This window comes from Pholcus phalangioides, unplaced genomic scaffold, assembly GCF_987345545.1.
Source record: "Pholcus phalangioides strain wild (caught in Gottingen) unplaced genomic scaffold, Ppha-v1.0 ptg000020l_1, whole genome shotgun sequence".
NCBI lineage: Eukaryota > Metazoa > Arthropoda > Arachnida > Araneae > Pholcidae > Pholcus > Pholcus phalangioides.
In genome coordinates, this window is record NW_028301613.1 from 8,417,930 (window position 1) to 8,441,375 (window position 23,446).

General features: G+C 37.5%; 1 protein-coding gene across 4 annotated transcripts; it reads left to right on the forward strand.

Annotated features, from left to right (window-relative positions):
* Nucleotides 1–2,006: 2,006 nt before the first annotated feature.
* On the forward strand, nt 2,007–17,187 carry LOC149070931 (uncharacterized). 4 transcript variants are annotated; one of them, XM_089248580.1, is made up of 3 exons: nt 2,022–2,098; nt 5,832–5,897; nt 14,558–17,187. In XM_089248580.1, exon 3 carries the CDS (start codon nt 14,687–14,689, stop codon nt 16,619–16,621), a length of 1,935 nt encoding a protein of 644 aa, XP_089104706.1. In that variant the 5' UTR covers nt 2,022–2,098; nt 5,832–5,897; nt 14,558–14,686; the 3' UTR covers nt 16,622–17,187. The 4 variants fall into 4 exon arrangements, with proteins under 4 accessions (XP_089104708.1, XP_089104706.1, XP_089104707.1 ...); XM_089248581.1 differs by having other exon boundaries at nt 2,074–2,197; XM_089248582.1 differs by lacking the exon at nt 5,832–5,897 and having other exon boundaries at nt 2,007–2,098.
* The last annotated feature ends 6,259 nt before the right edge of the window (nt 17,188–23,446 follow it).

The window sequence follows — 23,446 nt, forward strand, 5'->3', positions numbered from 1 at the left end:
ATTTAGTTGTACATACATGTACATACCCTTCAAACATGAAGATATGCTGTTCGCGGCCGATTTAAATCAACCATCCCTCTCAACACTTCAAATTTCTGTCGATGTCACAATCGATTAAGGATGAGCGAATATCCATCCCTCACCCCCTCTAATCTGCTCAGCCATTTACCGTATTTACCCCTCGTAGTTTAGTTGCATGTACTAACGCTTTAACTTTTACACAACTAAAGTATGCAAAGCCAATTCTCAATGTGAGGAGAGACTAGTTAGGATTAGGTTATGACTAAAAGCTATGCTGTACAAGTTTTTTTTCTTTTTTCTGATTCATTGGTGCAAACCAAAAAAGAAAAACCCAGGAAAATCTATTCTGATTCACAAGCCGTAGAGCTATCCGTTGAAAGAATAACAGACTTGAAAACCTCTGAAGTCCTCCAATTCAATTTACTCCTTGACATTGGTTCAGACTGAAAACAGAAGAAAGGGTGCAAGCTCCATTTTTTTTGTTGGAAATCTTACTCAGAATGGGTGATTGGTCGAAATTCCCATCAATGATGAGTGACAATTGATCAAGTTGGACTCTGCATAGAATTATTTGCATAAAAACCTAGAGGATCCTCTAGGTGTTTTATGCTATACTACCTCGAAGATAATACCCCAACCAATATGAACTTTAATTAGTTGCTTATGCATGAAGCCGAGTCGTTAAAAATTGTACGGTCAGAGAGATTCCATTACAGCATGCTTTATTTATAAGGTTTCATTTTGACTTTTGATTGATCTTTTTTTCTGCTAAACTGTTGGAAATGGTTGTCGTAAATGGAAAAGAAGCAACAATGCAGCAGGGAAAGTGAATCGTAACAAAAAAGGATTCAGGCGAGCTTGAGTTGCAGCGCATATTCAAGCATTGGGGAAATTAGCACGGCCATGAGTAACAAAAGTCGAGTAAAAATCTTCACGAGAAGTGGATTAATCTTTTGTTTCCTCATCTATTTCAGTTAGAACTGGAAATCCAGGGCTAGCTCATCCGCCATATTTCGAAGTGTGACATCAATATTATTGCTACAGCCAATAGCTGTTCCCTATTCCGATTAGGTGTTTAACGATTAGACGTCACTGAACACACAGAAAACAAGTTTTGCCACTCCGTCGATAGAGGGTGATGAACATCGAGCTTATAAATAATATAAGCTCGATGGGGATGAAGCTTTTGACATATTTCAGACGCCGCAACTTCAGACTAATAAGTTGACCATACGTCCTGCATTTCCATATATCCGTGTTCTTTATTCAAAGATTGAAATTATCTTTCAAACTTCTAATTATGTTTATGATAATCACGTCTTTAAATGTATATTCATCTCGCATACTTATGTTTAAACGTTTTATATCGTAGAATTCATTTCATCCACCGTGATTTGCGATGGTGCTCCATTTCCCGCCATTGGCGATTTTTCAGTAATTTTAGCTGCAGTTGGCAATTTCACTTACCTTTATTACATCGAACTTATATTACAGTAATATAGGCTCGATGCTTTATCATTTCCAGTGATAGTTGGCACCTTTGCTTATCTTTACCATCATTTTTGGCGATAATTAGGCTCCTCTATTTTCCCGCATTGTTTTGGAATCCCAATCTTTCCTATTTTTGTCGAGAATATAGTCAGTTCAAGGACAAGATTTAGTGCATTATGTAGATGAAACTTTTATTGGATAGTTTAATATGCGGAATTCATTAATAGCGTAATTACATGTAAGAAATTATGAAAATAATTCAAACTTAAAGAAAATTACTGTTGTACACGGTAACGAAAACACTGGAGAAATCAATTATGCCGAATTTATTTCTTCACTCATAAATGAAATATATTAATTTATTTATTGTAAATATACCAAAAAAATAAATATTTGTACCGTATAAGATGAAAAAGAAAAAAATAATTAAATAAATAGAGAAATCGTCATCATAATCATAAATCGTTTGCCATGATCGCGCTTTGAAAAGGAAGATTTTTTTAATTTACTTTTTTATTTGCACAAGATACTTCTTGTGCCGGTGGCATCATCCACTCTAGCGCATTTTTCCAACGGATATCATTTGGTGAGTGCCATTTTACTTTTTTTGCGGGTATAATTTTAGTAATTAGATGTTTACTTATCGCATCTTGATTCGTAACCGAGTGTTTTTTCATTAAGAGAAGTAAGAGTTTCATCATTTTACGTATCGCTATTCACTACTTTCTTATAGTTTTATTATTACTACGCATCGTAAGTTCGCGCAATGTATAGGTGTAGGTATAATGAGGGAGGGTGGAGGGGTTGAAGGGTAAAGGCATTTCAAGTCGGTTTAATGAAATAAAAAGTAAATTTAAAGTCGTACGTAATTAAATTCTGATAAAATGGAAGGAAACAAATCGCGTGTAAATCTGAATTCGACGCCCGATAACCATTTGTCATTATTTTACCGGTTTCGCACGGCGGCCGGTGTTAAGCCTAATCACGATCCCTCTTCTTTGTCGATAATGGCATTGTGTTTCGGGCCCGTCGGTGCCTCGAACTCTGATATACTGAAAGGAGACCGAATTCGTCGATTTTATCGAAAAAAATTGAACTGTAATTCGTATTTTCGATGGAGGATAGTGAATCGAGTTAGAAACGCTATTTTTTTCCCCTTATATTGGATCGGTTGATCCCTATTCAATCCAATCGGCTATTGCGCGCTAATAAACCGCCGTCATGTGACCGATTTTTTTCTTTTCCTTTGTATAGTTATCGGGGCCCGATTTAGCTTATGCATGCAATTAATGAAATCGTGTTTATTACCTCGTACTGGTTTTTTTTATAACCGGCTCCCATGACCTTTGCCATTAAATTTTCGGAGGTGAAGCGCTCATGAATTGGGCTGTTTCAGAAATTTGTCATAATGAAAAAGATTGTGAATTCATTAATGACAATGCTCGGCTCATTTTTACTGATTTTGTGTCATGGTCAGAGCCGGCTTTAGGCATTTTGGGGCATTCCAGAAAAAATGTGCATTCACCCCCAAACCCGGTAAACTCGGCCAAGGCCTAGGAGTCCAAAGTGGACAATTTCTTTTTAATGTCGATTATTGTCTACAAAATTGATTTCCACGTTTAATTTTGTACAAAACTCAGCTAAAGGCCCCTAATGCAGGGGGTGCTAAACTAAAGTTGAAAGGGGAAAGCTTTTTGGAGCGGAAGAAAACATGTCCTTTTTTTTCTTTATTACCCCAATTTCATTGGGCATCCTTAGCCACCATCTTTAATTTCTATAAAATTTGAGTTTTCTTTCCCCCCCCCCCTCAATATAGTATTTCCAATAACTGTTCATGGAATCGGGAAAATTAATGTAAAATATGGAAATTGGAAAACCTTAGATCACCATGATGACTAGAAATCTTTAAAGAGAAATTTGGCTAACGCTCTGAGGTTCCAATGTTCCTGGGGCTCCAAGTCCTGCACGGGTGGTTTTTTTATCAAAGGCTGGTGTTTGTTATAATAAAATAGGCAGGACCTATTTCCTGCGATCAAAATGATGAAAAATAAATTAGTCCAGGGGTTTATGGTCCCCAATGCATGGCTTGACAAAAAAAGTCTGGGCAGCCTGGTAATCTTAAATGTCCACCTGAATTGCATAGTGGTCATATCTTCCGAAAAATTCCAAAATCTCCAGAATTTCGGCTGCGCCCGCAAAGAAATCTATTTTTTAAGCAGGATAATATCCCTAAAGAATTTTCCCGGTAAAAACACTGTTGCTTATATTTTGCCCCTCTTCTCAAAATGGCTTGACAAGTTTGAAGTAAATTGTTGCCGTTTTGTTTGATTATTTTATGCAATATTTGATAGGGGAAAGACATTTTGGAAAACAAAGCCGGCAGTCGAATCTGCAAGATGACTTGTATCTCAAATGACCATGTCTTATCAAGTCTGTTTTGTTTTAATGGTCCAATGCTAATTTTTTTTGGTGGGATTCAGTTTGTAAAGGTATTTACAGGGTTCTCGTCCTGAAAAATCATCAGAAAATGAAAAATGGTGGGGGGGAAGTATATTTGAAATACATAAGTAGGAAAATAAGCAGATGTTTGATCAGAAAAAAGTTCTGCGACGGGGGGGGGGGGGGGGGGGGGGGTTCCGAAATTTGAAAAGTTAAGATGCTGAATTATATTTCTTCCAGAGAAATATGCAGATTTTGTTGGGAACCCTGTATCTCTAATTCAACCCACTGTTTGGCAATAATTGACTTTTTTTTTAAAAGAAAAATCCCTCAAATTTCATCTAATGAAATATCCTTCATTTTTTTCAAAAAAAAGATTTAAGTTATGGTTTTGTAAGAAATTTCAGGGGTGGGAACTCTGCGCCAAAACTAATATCTTGCGCCATCCTGCTCCAATAGCGTATTTTCGTATTTTTCTGTACCAAATAACGAATTTTGCTTCAGTGTGCCCGGAATTTCAGAAAGGGCGTCAAAAAATGTTTTTTTCTGCTAGCCACAAAACGTTTCTTTACGAGAAGAGCGTGTTTTATTCCACTATACTTAAACTATCGCCCCTGATCGGGCTTTCCATCGCGAAAGCCGAATTACGAATGTTAGTTGAGAAACTTTTGCTCAATAACGAGCGTTAAATCGTCCAGATCGCCAATCTCGCTAGATGAGTGCTGAATCGCCAAACATCGAGTTGATTCTTCCCAACTTCTCTCCCATTTTGCAACAATTTCTTTCCAAGTATAAAAAATTTTTTTAGCTCATTTGAAGTGCTGCTGTGCAAGGCAGCAAATAGTGTTCTCAGTAAGCAAAAATCGTCTTAAATAGATGGGTACAAAAAATTTTATGACAGCCGCGTTTTCAAACAAGGTGTCAAAAGCCTAAAACATAAAAACAAAAATCAAGTTGACGAAAAGATGTTTGATAACAAAAGACAGTGCAGTTTTATTTTGAAAAGGGTTGAGGGTTAACGAAAATATTCTTGTTAATTTCACTGCTCCAATTTATAAATATCTGCTCCGAATCCCATATTTTGCTGTTCCAAATCCTGAATTATGCTGCTCCAAAATGAACTTAGTCACTTCCCACCCCTGAAATTTTTATCTCTACGAAAGTCTCCTTAATTCACTATAGCTGAAGATGCCAGCTGTGATATGAAATATGCGTTAGGCTTGAAGTTCCCCTTTCCCGATATTTTCAGGCCTTCTCAATATTTCCAACAAATGAGTCTGTATATGAAACACTGTATATACTATTCACAGTATCGGGTAGAAAGAAATGTGAAGGCAAAGCTCAAAATTTAAGTTTTGTAAACATTTATATTTTGGGCCAGGTTGGATGTTGATATGTCTCACTGTTTTGATGTCTAAAACTTGCTGGCATAAAAGGTATACTGCATATCATAATCTGACGAGGAACCTGGGAAATCAAAAAAGGTCAAATACGGGGGGGGGGGGTGAGGAATTGAAATTATTATTGGTTAATTATTCCATCAGTTATAAGGACGTATTATAATCAGATCTTGTGTATTAGTTACACAATTTTATTTTTAAGATATTTGTTATTGTGTGAATGATATTGTAATGTATGTGTATGTGATGAGTGCTGCATCTTTTTTTTTGCTCCCAGCTCTGCATATAGACAATTGTCTTTTATTGAGATTCACATAGCATCTTTGTCATTTATTGTATGACTGACATTATACTATGTTTAAAAAATATGCCGTTTTGGTGCATATGTTAAACGAACGATTTTACGAATATCTTGTGTTTCAAAAGTGTAAAAAAAACCTTGTTCTCTGCATCCTATTGATGCTTTTCCTGTATTTTCAGGGTCGTGTTTTGCTGATTCTTGTTTTGACATTGCAGTTTGGCCATTGCTTATTGCTCTCATCAAGTGTAAGTTGATGCAATTGTCAACCACTGGGGACTGTTTACTTCTGAAGAAGAGAGGTTGGCCCCAAGTGGCATTTGATGATTGGTCATTTTTGACTTTTACTACTACTGCTACTCATAGTGATGATGAAAAAATTAGCATGCTTATTGATGATGTTTACTGATTTCAAAGCATTTTTTCAGTAGCATGCGTTCTCAGCTCACTCGGCCATCAAGTGGGCTAAGGAATTTGCATTTTTTATGCTGATGCATTTTTTATTATGTACAGAACTTGAGTTCTGGACTTTTTTTTACCATTACAGAAATGAGGGAAGTGATCATAAAAATTGTATGAATGTGTAATTATAGTTTCATTTCAGGATGTGGTGACATTGTGGGATCGGTATAAGTGTTTGAGTTATGAGTCACTTTTCAAGTTGATTCGTCAAACTCTCTTATAACAAACTTTAAAAAGACTAAAACCTTGTTTTTCTATATGGAATTTTAAACTCGTTACAAGCAGTAGACCTAAAATTTTCATGTTATAAGCTGGGTTTGACCTATCTTTACTTCCCAAAGCAGAATATTCTGCAACAAGCCCTCTGCCGACTGGAAATGTTCTGTATTATAAATTCTCATGATATTGTTTCTTCGCAACACTTCTTTAATTTTTTCCAGATTGTTTTGTGAGATGTATGCTGTAGATTTCGGCATATTCTGCTTTGGGAACTTTTCTTATTATCGTGACAAAAATATATTTTTGACGTACAATTTTGTTATGATGTTTTGTTGTGTTAATTTATTTTAAAAAGGTTAATTATCCTTTGAGATACAATGAAAAATCAGGAGTGTGTATAACATCAGTTACTTAAGTTTTGTGTGCAATCACTATATTTGAATGTGAAGACAATGACATTATCTCATCTTCAATCTTCTCTAATTTCATGTACTGTAACCACTCCTCATGTTCCTTGATATGTATTTTATGGAGAAAGTCAATATCGTAAAAGTAACTGTTAAGGAAATGTATATGAATGCTTAAAAGTATCTAAAAAAAAATAGACCTGCTAATTTTCTCCGGATTTTTCAGCCTTCCTCCCGCTCTGGAATTATTGGAAATTTCTTCTAAAAATTTTTCCTCTCGATTTTAACATAAAAATATAATTGCGCATGCGTCATTTTTGACATGTTCTTTGGGTATAAGGAATGGGCTAGAGTGGCAAGACTATCGCAAACGACAGAAATCTTTCAAATGAAGAATAGGTAGTTTTTCTCATCATGAAACTGGTTTATCTGTAAAAAACAGAGCTCAGCTGATAGCTTATGCGTTTTGTGAACTTTGTCTGTGCAACGTTAATCATGCTCACCTTGCAACAGTCTTAAAAAGATCTTTTCATATATTTCAAAAACAGTTTGCTGGATTGCGTGAATTTCTTGCTTGTCAAGGCACTGGATTCAGTGTATATGTAGACTTTCCAGCCTCCCTTACATTGTAGCATAGCTGCCAAGTCTCCCGATTTTTCCAAGAATCTCCCGAATTTTTATGAAAATCACAAAATCCCTAATTGTCCCTAAACATTTTCTACTTTATTTTAAAAAAAAACCCCACTTATGAAAACAATCCCTTAGGAATTTCTTGTGGAGTGAATCCTTTTTTTTTCTCTTTTCGAAATGACGTCAAACGTCGTAAATGGGGAAATTCCCCATTTTACAAACCCTCTGATAACAAGAATGTTGTTTGTCTTATCATGCAGGGAAATAGCTTAGCAGCCAATAGTCCTGGATAATAAAGATTATAGTGACGTGCATATGGTCAGAATTTCTTTTTTTGATGTTACGTACGTGCGATAAAACAAAACGTGAATACTGATAAGCAAAAACATATTTAATCAATTTTAAAGATACTTATTCCGATGAATTTCCTTACATCAAACATTCCAGAAAAGGGTTGACTTTTCCTTTTTTTACAAGTTGTGTTACGTATATAAATGTCGGTCATGGAAAGACTGCCATCATCCCTCATGTGAAATGGAAAAAAAACCAAGCAAGTGTCACAAAAAGTCAGTGTTTAAAAATTGATTTTTTCCCCTTCATTTTCCGATGATTTTGGGGTCATTCACGCAGAATGTTTGTTCACAGCGTTTCTGATTGAACACAATATTTTTTTTAGATCACCATTTTGAAGTTTCGGCCTCCAATTTCACTTGTGTTTTGCGTAAGGATTTTATTCCCAAGGGTTTTACTTTTATGTGTAAAAAATCCCTGTCATATTTATTAGGGAGTGGTTTTAGCATAAAATACGGGTTCGAGCGAAAATCTCCAGAATTTTCATTTTCAAAAGTTAGCAGCTATGTTGTAGTTTTCAGTCATAATTACCCGTGCTGTTTTCAGCCATGCTTTTAAATGTGTTCATGTTCGCGTTGCTCCGGGTCTTGATTATTATTTTTATTTATTTTTTTATTATTATTTTTTTTTTGCTATAGATAAAATAGCTATACAGTGATCTCTGGTAGTTCTGCAATCTGTTTGTCAACCATGTGATATCAAGCTGTTGCAATATGGTTTCATTTAAATTGAAGCGTTCATTGGATCATCTGGTATTTTACGGAACAGATTTTTCATTGATATTCACTGCACTTAGGGTAACTATTTCCCTCTGGATCCATGCCTGTTCCAGATATGAAAATTGAAAATAAAATGTACACTGTTGCCTCTTAGCGGAAAGTTTTTCTGCTCAGGACCTGCCTGAAAGAAGAAAGCTTTTGATTGGTTCCTTTATTTCAGAAGTTCACGGGTCTGAAAATATTCTCATTAAATGGTCCAAGCAATGTCGGCTGACCAATTGGTTGATATTTCCTTGAGAAAAATGAGGGAAATTGTCAGTTATAGCAAAAAATTGTCAAAAGTTAGTGAAGTTGCCAACTATTACTAAAATTGCTGATAAAAACCCAATAGTGGGGAATGAATTGTTGCTGCAAGTCAGTGGGCCAAAATGGATTTTGTAAAGGAAAAAATGTTTGGGGTGACAAAATGAATGAAATTAATATTCATAATTATAGACATGATTATCATAATTTACTAGCATGTGAAATATTTTATTGTTTGCTTTCAGTGAACAAAAAAAATTTCAGGTTTTGTGGGGAAAAAACAAAATGCAAATTCAGTAGAAAGGTTAGAAGTTATATGTCATGAGACAAACCAGATTTTTACGTTTATTTTAGATAAGTCTGGGAATGGGCACCTATGATAATTCCAAAGAATGAAATTTTTTTTGAATTTTCATTGTTTTTAAGAGAAATTCTACGAGTCCTTATTGATTATTCGTTACTGTCCCATTTACATTGGAAATTAAATATTGCAGGAAGTTAATGCAAAAGATGTCTTTTTTCCGATAGTCGTCATTGGTCACATGTGTTAAGTGGAAGTATTTCAAGATAGGCAAAGGAGCTTACAGTAGTTTTTGCGGTGTAAAGAATTGTGGGTTGTGGGGACAAGGTCGGAGGTACCTACCATTCCTCTCCACAAAAAGATGGTCTTTTAAGGTATCTTTCCTTTCCCCCAGTGCAAGGGAAAAAGGTTGCCATGTAGATAATACTCACCAAAACAACCCCCCAATCTTATGTATGTAAACAAGACTTGTGGCATTGCTTATGCTATTGAAAAGGGAAGAGTCATCCTAACCTTGTAAGCACATCATATTTGCAGGTGGTTAGAACAGCAACCTCTCGGTAAAAAAGAATCTGTTTCGACTATGATAGGGTCACCTCTTGCGGCGATGGCACTCCAAACAATGATGCTTCATCCGTCTAGATCATAGTTTCCCCAACCTTTTTTGTCCCACCACCCCATTGGAAGTTTTCTCTCCCATGGCCCCCCCCCCCCCCAAATGCAATTCAGCCCGTAGGATCCTATGTTATTGATGGACGTCTTACGTATTTGCTGATGTACATGACATGAAAAACTAAAATAGAAATTTCTCATGCAATGAGTACTAAATACATACCCATGGCTTCTACCGCCCCCTGGAACATTTCATTGCCCTCAAGAGCGTTAATGTCCCCGTTGGGAATCACTGGTCTGGATCATAGTTTGCCAACCTTTTTGTCTCGTTGCCTTCTTCAGAAATTCTTTTTTCCTAATGCCATAGCTGCCAAGTCTCCTGAATTTTAGCTTCATCCCTCTGCCTCCCGAGAAGTTCTTAAATCTCCCGAATTTTTACGAAAATCACAAAAAAAACCCTAATTGTCCCTGAAAATTCCCGCTTCTGGAAACAATTCCTAAGGAATTTCTTGTGGGGCATGAAGTCTTTTGCCTCCTCTCCCCCCCCCCCCTTTTCAAAATGACGCCGCATGTCGTAAATGGGAAAATTCCTTTTTCAAGGAAGTTTTACAAACTCTGATGGTAACAAGAAAGTTGTTTGTCTTATCGTTCAGGGAAATAGCTTAGCAGCCAATAGTCCTGGATAATTGAAGATTATTGTGACGCGCATATGGTCAAAATTTCTGTTGAAGTTTTGTCTGTGCGATATAACAAAACATGAATACTGATAAGCAAAAACATATTTAATCAATTTTATATTTACCCAACGATGAATTTCCTTTCAAACGTTTCAGAAAAGGCCCGCCTTTCCTTTTTTGTAAAATTTATGTTACGGACATAAACATCTGTCATGGTGAAAGACTTACATCATCACCCATGTGAAATGAAAAAAAAAACATCAAGCAAGTGTCACAAAAAGTCAGTGTTCTTTAAAAATTGACGTTTTTTTTACTTCATCTTCCGATGATTTTGAGGTCATTCGCGCAGAATGTTTCTTCACAGCTTTTCTGATTGAACACAATATTCATATATTTTTTTAGATCACCATGTTGAAGTTTTGGGTTCCAATTTGACTTGTTTTTGACGTAGGGATTTTATTCCCAAAGGTTTAACTTCCATGTGTGTAAAATCCCTATCTTATTTTAAAGAAGGTAACGTCATCATCGTCCCCCCCCCCCCCTCCTCCCAGACGGTAACGGGTATCTTCATCCTGTTGCTTGTGAGCACCACGGTGCTCTCTGAAGCACCTGAAATGCTCGTGTAAACACCTTGTACAAAGAAAGAAGGATTGAAATTCCGGATTTCGTGCATGGGTATGTTAAACTTGCAGTAAGGGTGTTTTTCTTATGATAGATACATGCAGTGCTCCTGAAAAAGATTCAAGACTCCTGCCTTAGAACATTTCATCGCCCATGTTGGGAATCACTGGTCTAGATGCACCAGTACCCCTGACACGATCGATATTTTTTTCACTTCATCTCCACATCCTTTGAATAATGGATGCATGTAGGTCTGTTTCTGCTCCAATATAACAAAGACCAACCAGCCGTTCGTGGGCCTGAACAGGGCTGTCTTAAGATCATCGTGGACCTTCCAGGCGAAGTGATTTTTCTGAGGCCCTACATTTCAAAATCTCAAATTCAACTACCTTTCTTTTTCTGAGGTCCTTTTCTCTTGAGGATACCGGGCCATACATTAAGACAGCACTAGGCCTGAAATGAAAATCTTCGTAAACACACTTCGTTGACTAACTCCATGTATCTTCTGAGACTAAAAACAACACAGAAGAAAACAGGTTTTCTTCTGTGATGGAGTATTATTTGTTGACTTGTCTGGCATTTCTTTTATCTTGCTAACTAATCAAAAACTTGCATTTTGGATCATAGTTCAGCTGCACTTTTTTGGCAATTTCCCTAATTGTATAACTAAATCATGGTGTTGAATTTTCTGTCAGGCAGTGTATTTGGAAATTGAAGACATTCTATTATAAGAGGGCTTAGTTGTACCCTCTCCTCCCTGGAATTTATGAATATCTAATGTAATTTCTATTACAGTGACATGTTTCCCCCATGTGGTCCTGTAATCTAATCTCACAATTATGGGATCAGCAGTTATTCCCAAATATGGAAAACCGAATAGAAATGCATTGAATAAGAAGTCGGCACATAATTATTTTAAGAGTGCCTACCATATTAAGTTTGGCAGTCTACTAGATATTCATTTAAAAAAAATTAAAATTTTTTAAAAGTTGAAGTGAATTGTTTTTTCAATTTTGGAAAAATGTGCCACTCCTGATAAACCATAGCATGGCACACATGCCGCTCATTGGCCACCTCTGGGCTAGTGCAATAGTTTTGACAAATCAAACATTGGGCACTGGCCAAAGAAATTTTCTTGGAGCCAAGCCTATTTTTTTAGAGAAAAGCTCCAATGTTTTATTTGAGAATTGACTCCTTTCCATGTTGTCCTGTCAATAACTTGTGTGCTGTAATTATAAACTTGTATCTGTCAATGCGCATGTTTTAGTTGACCCAGCATGGGATTTACCTAGCCGTGGTCTAATATTGAACAGCTTGATGCAATAGTATTTATTAGAATGAAGTTGTCTAAAAATATTTTTAGGAAACCGCTGACATTTTATCATATTTCACTCAAATTTGTCTTCAATATTTTTAAATTTGTCTTCAGTTTTTGTTCCTCCGAGAGCATCTAATGGCATTAGCATTTTGTAATGCCTGATCGCTTGTGATGAAATGTATTATTGTGAGCAGTATTGCTACACTTTCTGAGCAATACCCAAAAGTTTGAATTTTTTTTACAAAGGCATTTGACTGAATTTTGTCATAGTATATTTTCTGGTTGTAATAACAGTGATTAAAAAGTAGTGTTAATTTGGTGGCTTGTGATGCTGCAACTTTTCTCGGTTTGTAGTGTATCAGGATTTTGCCATGTGTATTTTGAGGAAGCTACTGAGTAAAATATCTAAAATATTTCCATTGCATAGCTGTCAAAAAGTCTCCACAATTTCTACTCCATCTTTCACATTTCAAGGGCGATTATATAAAATTCCTACTTTTTGAGGAAAAATTATTCCCATAGAATTTTACCCGGAAAAATACCATTGCTTTTGTTTTCCATCACCAAAATGAGTTCACAAGCATGAAATGTTTCATTTTCGGGGGGGTGGGGGAGATTAAATTCGCTAAACACCAGCACCAATTCAATCTTGATGTTCGAAATTCACAATATGACACTTGTCTGCTTTGTCTATACGTTTCGTTGAGTCTGGTGTCTCCCATTTTAGGCCCAATGGAATTTTTGGTTGGTGAGATTTGATTGTTTAATTACCTGTCATTACTTTCCATACTGGTTATCAATGATTGCCAACTTGGTGCTAATTGTCGATGGTTTGCATGATATGTTTTTGCAAAGGGGGAAAGTCCTGACAATATTTTTCTTTCAAAAAATCCAGATATTGTTTTTCGAAAATCTTATTTGAAATACTTATTTGAAAACACATTTAGATTCACACGAAAACTGTTAATTCTTATTTTTCCAAGTTTACAACTGTGATATATGTTGTGGCGTATGTCTTAAGACTTCACTTAGGCATTTTGCAAAATGACCAGATTTGGCAAGAACACTATATATAATATAAAAATGAAGGTTGTGTATATAAGTTATAGTTTATCCATAGTTTGAATGCATCCGAGTATATGTTGATTTGTGCAATTCAAAAATTTAAGTAGGATTTCTCAGTGCTTGTGTTTACGTATTGTTTTCACGCTGCATTATGATATCAAAGATTTGACTTATGTAAAGATCAGATTATACGTCACAATTTTGTTCTGAATGTCAATCTGCAACTTTTTATTATAGTTATCTAAATTTGGTCTCTTGTCTTCAAGATATTGAAAGTGTATTATAATAAATGTCTTGAACCTTCAAATGAAAGTAAATATTAGATCTTGGCACTAGAACGACAGGAATTTTGAACTATCTAGAACTATGGCAAGTGGTCAACTTGATTACAATGGCAAAAATCTTAACATGAATTAATTTTTTTTACCAAAACCTCCTGAAAACAATATTTATTCAGTAGCTTTGATTTATTTTTGCAGCTTTTACTTATTTAGGGGGGGGGGAATTTTCAATAATATGGCTTGTTTTGTCAAAGACTAATCACTTAAACTATTGTTTTGCTATCATGAAGGGAGTTTCAATCACAATTGTTCAAGCTCTTCTGACTCATTTTTATGTGACCGACAAGGTTTAATGTGGTAATAATGTGGGTGAGAAACTTGCAGAGATTGCATTTACAGTATAAACAATTCGTTAATAGCTGTCAAGAATTGATATCAGGACTGGATACGTTCCGTTTTGTGTCTGAGATATATCAGTGTTCCGAAGGATGTGTTCATCCTTAGTAGATTTGTGATTAAGATGACCGTATCTGTTCTAGCATTGACATATGTAACTAGTGTCTTGTTGCACAGCAATAATGTTGGAATGGGCAATTTATTTTCAAAAATGAACAGTGCCAATAGGTAGATATATTTAATAGTGAATGGAATAAAATGTCAAATTTGATCAGGGTTCTGCTGTCAAAGTACAGTGACAAATTTCTTATGCTCTAACATAAGTGTTATGAACAAATTACATATCAATGTCCGTTGATAAATTACTGTTCTAATCAAATTACTGTTCCATTTTGAAAGTTTGGTTGCCAAGTTGTAAAATTTGACATGAATCAGCTAGTTTAATATTTTTAACTATTTAGAATTGTGGTGAAACTGATGAAATTCATTTTATAAGATGTCATTGCTTCCAGAAAAATTGATACATTTTTAATTTCTGGTTTTCAGGTGCACTGAAAAGTGTCATCATTTGTTATATCCGGACAGTTGAAGGAGATACCGCTGCTCACAAGACTTCATTCCTTTTCTTCCATCTGTTCTTCGGACTCACATTTCTGACGGAACTAGTAACTTCCTATGAGAAACATGTCATACAGAAACCATTATAGTGGAAGCCCTTGGCAGCAAGGAGGTCCTCCATTCGGTGTTGGGAATTACGGACAAAACTATGGTGGGTATAATGATAACTACCCAATGATGAATGCTGGTTATGGTAGGAGTCAAGGTGGTTATGGAGGCATGTATGGAGGTGGAGGCATGGGTCAGATGCGGTCAATGGGCTATGGTGGCCCCTCTCCATCCCGCTACGGGAATGATAGGATGGGTGGTGGTGGACGCCAGATGATGTCTCGTGGTCAGATGCAGCGTAAACGACTTCCCCAGCGTAGCCCTGTAGGCGGCCCAAGACCCAAGCGTCCTAATCTAAGCGGTAGTGGAAGTGGCGGCGACAGGAGGATGTCCAAGCCGAGGCGAAGGCGAGACTCCAGAGGCGGGTCTAAGGGTCGTGGGCGTAGTGATGAGGATGATGCTTACAATCCTGCTGAACCCACTGATGACACATCAGATATCGAATTCATGGATGGATTCGAGAGCTGGCATGGATCTGGAGACGAGGCAGATGATGAGGAAGTAGGAACCGCTAAGGAAAACGGTGACCAAGACCTTGAGGAGGTTGGAGAGGGAGAGAACAAAGATGACTCTAAGCCATCTCAGAAAAGGTTGATTTGTTATGTGTGTAAGGTAACATGCTCTACTGAAAAGGTATATCGTAAGCATCAGAACAGCAAGAGCCATACAGATAAAATAGATGAGTTGGTATCGATACGAAGGGAGAAACGACAGGGATCCCAGGATGATGACAAGGGCTCGGATAAGGAGAGTAAGGATGGTAAGAAGAAGGTTCGTAAGCCTGGTAATTGGTGTACAGTGTGTGAGATTGTCTTCAACGGAAACTTCCTAGCTCACCGCCGCACTAAAGAACACAGGAAGAAACGTGACAAGAAGTATCCCAAGTGTCGACCATGTAGACTTGGCTTCAGTAGCTCGGAAGAGTACAGAGATCATTATAAGAGTGAAGATCATAAGCAGAAATCTGCAGAGTTCCATTACCTCAAGGGTCTAGAATCTGGTTCGGATAATGATGAGGCTGCCATCAAACCTATAAAATTGGAACCTGAGGAAGAAGCCAAAAATGAAGAAGAAAAGGTTGAGGAATCCATTGCTGATGAAGAACCTCCGGAAGAGAAGACTGATGAAGAGTCTGTCAAAACTGAAATAAAAACTGAGGCTGATGCAGAAGGTGAAGGTGCAGAGAAGAAAGAGAAAGAAGACAAAGATAAAAAAGAAACTGATAAAGCTCCAGAGAAAAAGAAGCCTCGCGAGCCAAAAGCTTCGGGACAATCTTTTGTGATCTCTGTTCAGGGATACTATTGTAAGCTTTGTCGCAAGTTCTTTAAGGATGTCTCAGTAGCAAAATCCAAGCATTGCCGTTCCATCATGCACGTGGAAGCTTTCAAGAAAGCAATGGAAGATGCTCTTGTTCAAGAGGAAGAACGTCAGAAATTAGCAGAAGAACAAGATAAGATTGATAGAGAAGCTGCAGAGGCAGCAGAGTTGGCCGCAGATGTAGCTGCTGTGGAAAGGGCTGCCAAAGAGGCAGTGAAGCGCGAGGCAGCTAAGAAAAAGGCGGAAATGAAAAAGGGTCAAGACGTTGAAATGAAAGACGTCGACCAGGCAGCAGAGTCCGGCAAAAGCGACAAGGAAGAGGAGAAAATGGACACCACTGCCAGCGATCAAAAAGTAGAAAACGGGTCTAAGGAATCCGACCAAGCCACAGTTAAGGCTGAGGCGAAAGAAGAGAAGGCTGACGACGAGAAGGGTGAGGCCATTGAAGAGAGTGTTGATGGTGATGAGGATGGGGACGAGGAGCCCGAGAAGGTGAAAGAGGAGATAACTACGAGTCCAGCTACCAGACGTGGACGCGGCCGTGGCAGAGGCAGGAAGAGGCGATAAGATGTGGTCAGGAAATCTGGTTTCTGGAGTAGAGTGACTCCCAAAAAAAGGTCTCTGCAAGGTGAAGTAAAATATAATAAGGTCATCACTTCTTTGAGTAATATCTTGATCACCAAAGGTTAAGGTGAAAACCGTATGTCTGTAAAAAAAAAACTGTTCTTCATTTATCATATTCAAACAGTGGATAAGAAATTTTTGTAAACCCCTAAAAAATTTTTCGATTTTCAAATTTGTTTTTATTGGAAAAAGGACTATTTTTAATTGGTTTTTTTCATGCTTATATGTGATACCATAGTTTAAAAAAGGCCATCAGAATTTCCGATTGAAGAAAAGTATATATATAATGAATTCAAGCATGACGAAGAAAAAATTGTAGTGTGGCAGTTTTTTAAGATTTGATTTCATTATTGATTTTTTTTTTCGAATGTCATAGTCACTCATTCCACAATTTTTTTTCTCTCGTTTGACTATGTGAGGAAAGCTACTAAAGAAAAATGTCCATTGTTCCTGTGGTAATGTATTCATCTGTAGCTTTTTACACACATTAAACCCACTCGTAACAAGAACTTGGTTTGGTGCTTATTCCTTGTGTTTATTTGCTTTGATGTTTAGTCACTACGAACTTGCTGAATTATAGAGTCGGATGATTGTTACCTATATATAGGAAGCAAAAGAAAAATGAGACAAGACTGATGCATAAGTGAAACTAAAAGCTGTTTCGGTTTCATTTCCCTTGAAAATTACTTGCATTGTTGCGTGCTCAATCTATGTCATTCGTCGAACATTGACTGCAACATGCCGAATTATTTATAAAATTGATACATATTCCTGTCACTTGAACCACACAAAACATGTGCCTAATACTATCAGCATAATTGTGAAGGTTGCTTCTTAGGGTGTCATTATGTGAAAATTATTTGGTCATGATTCAATGTAGATGCTGGAAAAGAAAAACTTGTCTAGAGACTTTAAATTTTACTCATCTATTATGCAGTGTTTTTCCCGATAATTCTCAATCATTTTAAATATCTGGATTATACAAATTTTTGAATTGTGTGTATGCGTAATTCATGTGATGACGAGTGTAGTGTTGCTCGGCTATTCCTCCCATTTCTTTTAACCTTCAAGTTGTTTCGATGTCAAATTCAATTGTTCAGCTGTAGTTCATTTTAACCGTTACGAAAGAATTTTTTTTCTCGATGCCGAATTCGACTGTTGGTGACAGTACCAAAAAAAACATTTGCAGGTCACGATACTTTGTGAGGTTTAATGCTTGAATTCATTATTTTCTAGTTTCCTTAAGGGAGAAAACCATTTTGGGGGGGGGGGGTATTTCCAAACTAAGTAACAAGTGGAATTAATATTGCATTGATTATTTTTTTTCGGAAACTATTTGTACTGGGAATCGAAGATATGAGAAAGAATCGGTCTGTAATTTGATATAATTATTTCTTTTAGTTTTGTTAAAATGTGAATGACTCAAGAAATTGAACTTCTCTTTATTGTTTAGTAAAATTCCAAATCATTACATTTTTCTTTCTTCAATTTTCATTTGCTGATGCATGTAAGATATTTTTCTTTGATACGTGACATTTCATTTGCACCTGTATTTAACCAAAACGTTTGAGTAAAGGTAAAATTTAGAAATCTAGAATTTCCTTGAACTAGTCATTTGATGATTTGAATCATTCGAGTTTGAATTTTGCATTTGATCTACATTTTTGTTGCCAATTAGAACACAGTGGAAGTCTTGGCTTCAATTCCCTTTGCAGTATTCAAATAGAGAATTTTATGGAATGAAAGCTGCAGAGTCTTTCCATGTTGTATAAGAAAAATGTTAAGGTATTTAATGTAGAATGGGTCTTCAGGCGCGGCGGGCCATCAGCTCGTGTAATTAAGTGGTACCTTAAGGGCCAGTTAGAAAAAAATAATTGAATAGATGGATGGTGAATTTTTGCTCTGCCAAGATACATGAAATCTGTGGGCTTTCTGGATATTATGCCGAGGTGAACAGGAAAAAGGTCATTTCTCTCCTTAGTTTGATCCCCAGTGAAGATTACTTTTTTCCTGTTCACCTCTGCATAATATCCATAAGCCTAATTGATTTCAGAAATCAATGTTTTTAATTTCAGAATAAATTTCTTTCCTTAATTAATTTTTTGATTAGTTTTAAAATTATTTTTCCCACTATTGTGAATGTTCTTTGATTAATTGTAATCTGAAATCTCTAAATGATTTTTATTCCGTTAATTCTGAAATTATTTCCCTTCTCAATATATCTATCGTTTCCAATAATTATGCCGGTATTTTATTGATTGTGAAAAATAGTTTTTATCAAATTATTTTCACAATTAGAGCACTGAGGAAGGAAGGCTTTTCTTCAAATGAATTACCTTCACAGTATTCATATATAGAATTTTATCTAAGATATTGATGTAAAACAGGGGTCGTCTTAATTTCTCTTATTAGAAAAAATAACCTATAAATCATGGATTAATTTTGAGTTTTCATCAATTCAGAAATTTTCTTTAATTCTAGAACTAATCATTTTTCAGTTTTTGGCAATAATTTTTCAGAAAATGGTCGGCTGCCCGTGCGTTGACGGGCCCCCGTAAAATTTTTAGAAAAACGATTTTTTTGCGATTCAGAACTGGTTGATTCACCTCGGATATGTGGCTATCAAATGAAGCCCTTTGAGCTACAGCTGTGACGTTGTAAAGGACTTCGAATTTATGCTACACAGTTGTAGATTTTCTAGAAACTACCCGGTTTCCCTTATCAAAATAGATTCGGGGACGGCGGCAACCTAGATTCGAACCATAACTTTTTCTGTGGTCACACTCCCAGACCGCCGCGAAGCTGGGCTGGGCTCAGCAATGGGGTGAGTTCTGGCATTCCTTCATGTGATCACAACTAAGCTGCAACTGTTAATTTTTTTTAAAGGTATGTTGTACGTGGTACCGATATTTTTAGGGTACAGGAAACTTCTAAACGACAAGAATAAGAATTTTTTTTTGTATGATCAATGACTACCAAATAATTTAAATTTTTTCCCCCTATTCTACTTTTCAGTGTTGTAGGTTGGCAAAAAAATTACATTTCTATGCAATATATTTTTGTATCTCTTTTGAACATTTTGATAATTTTTGAACTTTTATTTTTTTCTAGTTCAGTTAGTCATTTGCCCAATTCGTTACCACGCACAAATCGATAAATTGAGATAGTAGCACTTTTTAATTGTTTTAACCTCTAAGTTGGTTGTGATTTGATGGAATAGTTACTTTAGAATTCCAGCGAAATAAACTAATTTGTCAAAAAGTAAGGCTTAACGAAAGGGGAGGGAGCAGCCTTTATATTTTCGTTATTTCAAATGCTACGCCATCGTTTGAACTCAGCTGAAAGCTGACAACAGGGATACTTAGCTCAATTAGAAAAGTTAGAACTTCTCTCTAAAAAAGAATTTCTGATGGTAGGCTGACAGCTGATTCCAAATTTATGCCTCGAAACAAAATCTTGCCCTCACACATACTCATTGGGTGCCCAGAAAATTAGGAGCGCCCCTCACTTTGACTCGTCTGAGCAACAAGTGCGCGGACATAATAAACCAGATTTGCTGGAAAGTTTCCTCCTTGTCAGTAGCACCAGTAAACGTTGCAATTTGCATTCATAGGGTAAACGAGATTTGAACGCGGCATGATTGTGAGTGCCAAAAAAATGGCGCTTCCACAGTATTTCCGAAGCCCCTAACCGTGGCTTTTGTCGTACATCAGTATGTCGAGTCGACCAACAGGAGTCCCTTTGATCACGCTAGAAAACCGCTTTCGTGGACTGGAGAACGTTGAAATTGGACACTTGATGAATGGAAGAAGGTTGGTCTGACTAGTCAAGATTTCTCCATGACGTTGATGAAATTATCCGTGTGTGGCGCAAACAGCTCGAACCCATTAATTCTACATGCTACATGACAACTGTTCAAGCGGGTAGCGACGGCATTTTCGGCACTGTCGCGAGCATTTTCCTTGGTCCCTGAAATTTCCATTGGAAATATCCGTTAATGCTAACGCATCGTTGCTGACAACGTGCATCTGTTAATGACCATGTTTTCTAATGGTTATATTTCCAGCAGGACAATGCACCCTCCCATGGTGCTGGAATTATCTCGGATTGGTTTGAAGAACATGATTCGGAACTTCAATTGTGCTCAGTCACCCGAACCCTACCCAAATAAGCATTTGTGGGACGAGTTTGAAAGGCTGTTAAAGGCTCTGAAACACCACCTTCTAATCTGAGGGGAATTAAGAGCTGTATGTTTCGTTAGCATGGGCAAATATGGGGGCCGTCATTTCAACTTTTTCCGGGGGGGGGGGGGCGAGCGAAGCACATGTACGTGTACTCAATGTATTTAAATATATACCATTTTTAGCGCATTTCAAAAGACGGGCCTGGCTAATATTCCTCAATGGTTTCAGCAACTTGTCCATGCCTGAGATGTCATTTCAAAGCCAGAGGAGGTTCCACACGTTGTGAGTAGCAGGGTGTTCCTAATTTTTTGGCCACTGGTTGTATATCCCCGTATACACAAGTTTAGAACAGGGCTGTAGGCAGTTCATTTCAATGGTGGAGGGGGGGGGGGCAGACTCCCCCTTCCCTCTCTCTAGTCTTGGTTCAGAACCACTACTGTTAGAACGTAATATCTTTGATGCTAAAAACTGCTACAGTATATACAGAGTGGGTTAGCGTTCTATGATTTGAAGCGATTCTTTCTAAAGAGAAAATCTGTACTGAACTATTTGGGGAACCGCAGAAGAAACGTGGATTGGGCTAGGGAGCCGCGGAGTTTGTCCCCTGAACCACTGTGTCAATTTGTGCATTTTGTGTCAAAAGCGTGAAAGGACGTGCAGACGATAAAACAGCTGATTCGCTACGCTGAAGCGAGTGTGTGGGGGGGGGGGGTGTTTCGTCAGCCATTTCGCGTCGGCAGTAACGTGTATCCTAATCACGCGTTTGTGTTCTTCCTTAACGTGGCGCATCGGCTCGGGGTGGCTATATAGTATATGAGACGCAGGGCCGCAAATTTCACTCTAGTTCAACATCACAGTAGAGGTAAGGGCGCCTAAACAACACTAGCTGGTCGCCAGAATGCGTGCATAAGCCAGGTTTTCCTAGAAGTAGGTTTTTTGCGCCGCGTGAACCAAATTGGATCATTTCGTGTCGAAAGGAACGTGTTACATAATCACGCTACGCGTTTGTGCTTTCCTAGCGTGGAGCATCAGCTCAGCTATATAATATATTTCGTCATATATAGTATGTGTAGCAGTACAGTAGTTTTGATCCACGATGTCACGCATGCGCTCTGGCAACATCACTACAGTCGAATCCCGTTTTAACGAACACTTCTAATCCCCAGATAAATACATAGGAACAATGACAACGAAATTTCTTTATAACGGGATTGCTCCTGTTTTCGGCGCATGCGTACTACTTGGTTCATTACTTCTATTACCACTTGCGTTTCTCCTTGGCGACTGTTGGTTGGGGCCAACGTATCATAAAGGGGCCCCGTGAAAGATCCCAGCCTAGAGGCCCTGCTTCAGGATGTGGGGGCCATGCCGGAGTCACTTCAATGAGTGTGTGCCAGTCAGATATCTGATTATTACTAAGGCCTACATTCTGCAGAAAGCATTCCCTAAAAATTGACCATTTAGGACACGTAAATAAGTAATGATTGTTAGATTCACAATTGTTGCCACAGATTCAATTAGGTGAACTTATTTGATTAATTCTGTGAAGGTAACCATTAGTAGGTGCTCTGTTGGTCATGAGACGATAAACAAGTCATTCAAACTTGCGGCTAGTAAAGTAAGGCGAAAATTTTTTAACAGCATCGAAGAAACGATCTGCAACTGGATAAAGGGGTTGATTAAAAAAATATTGATGATTGCCAATTTTTGTGTGAAAGATTAATCACATCCTCGAAGTAAGCATATGTAGGGAAAACTGGATTTTGGGAATCGACTGCTGTACGTGCTAGATTATAGTTTCCCAACCTTTTTTGTTCCATCGCCCCCTTCAGAAACTTTTTTCTCCCACCGACCCCCGATTCAAGCGAGCCCATAGGATCCTATGTTATACTCTTAGTTTCTATCGCCCACTTTGGGAAACACTGTGCTAGATGATGTGCAAGCTCATTGTAGAAGACACCCTTGTGGCCTGGACACCAAACTAATGAGATTCTTGTCGCCCGCAATGATGATAAATATAAGGCATAAAAAAGTTGCTAAAACCTCGGAATGAGATTTTTGGGTTGATGTTGGCGATCGCTTGAATTGATTTGTTATCGGATAAAATTATGTGCACTGCTCAAAACAATTAGGGGACCACATGGTTTTCACAAAATTACGCAAAGATGTATACCGATAAGTAACATAAAATGAATCATCCATAATTTAAAGCCTAGCAGGAAACGGAAGAAGAAAACTTCATATGCAAATCAAAGTTCATGACGTCAAAAACCAGAAAAAGGAGATAAGGGCAGAAATCGGGATGTTGCAGAAACGTCTGTTTTACTGCCGTAACTGTGAAATTCGATCGCGCAGTATTTTTTTTTTGAGACAAGGTGACTTGATGTCTCAACAACGTGATTTACCGGAATCCATGGCATGGCGTGTTATAGGCAGACTGGAATCCGGGCAAACACAACGTAGTGTCGCGGACGCTGTTGGAGTCGCCAGAAGTGTTGTTGCAAGGCTGTGGAATCGATTCCAAGAAACAGGAAATGTTAGACGTCGACCAGGGCAAGGTCTGCCACGCGCCAGTACAGCAACT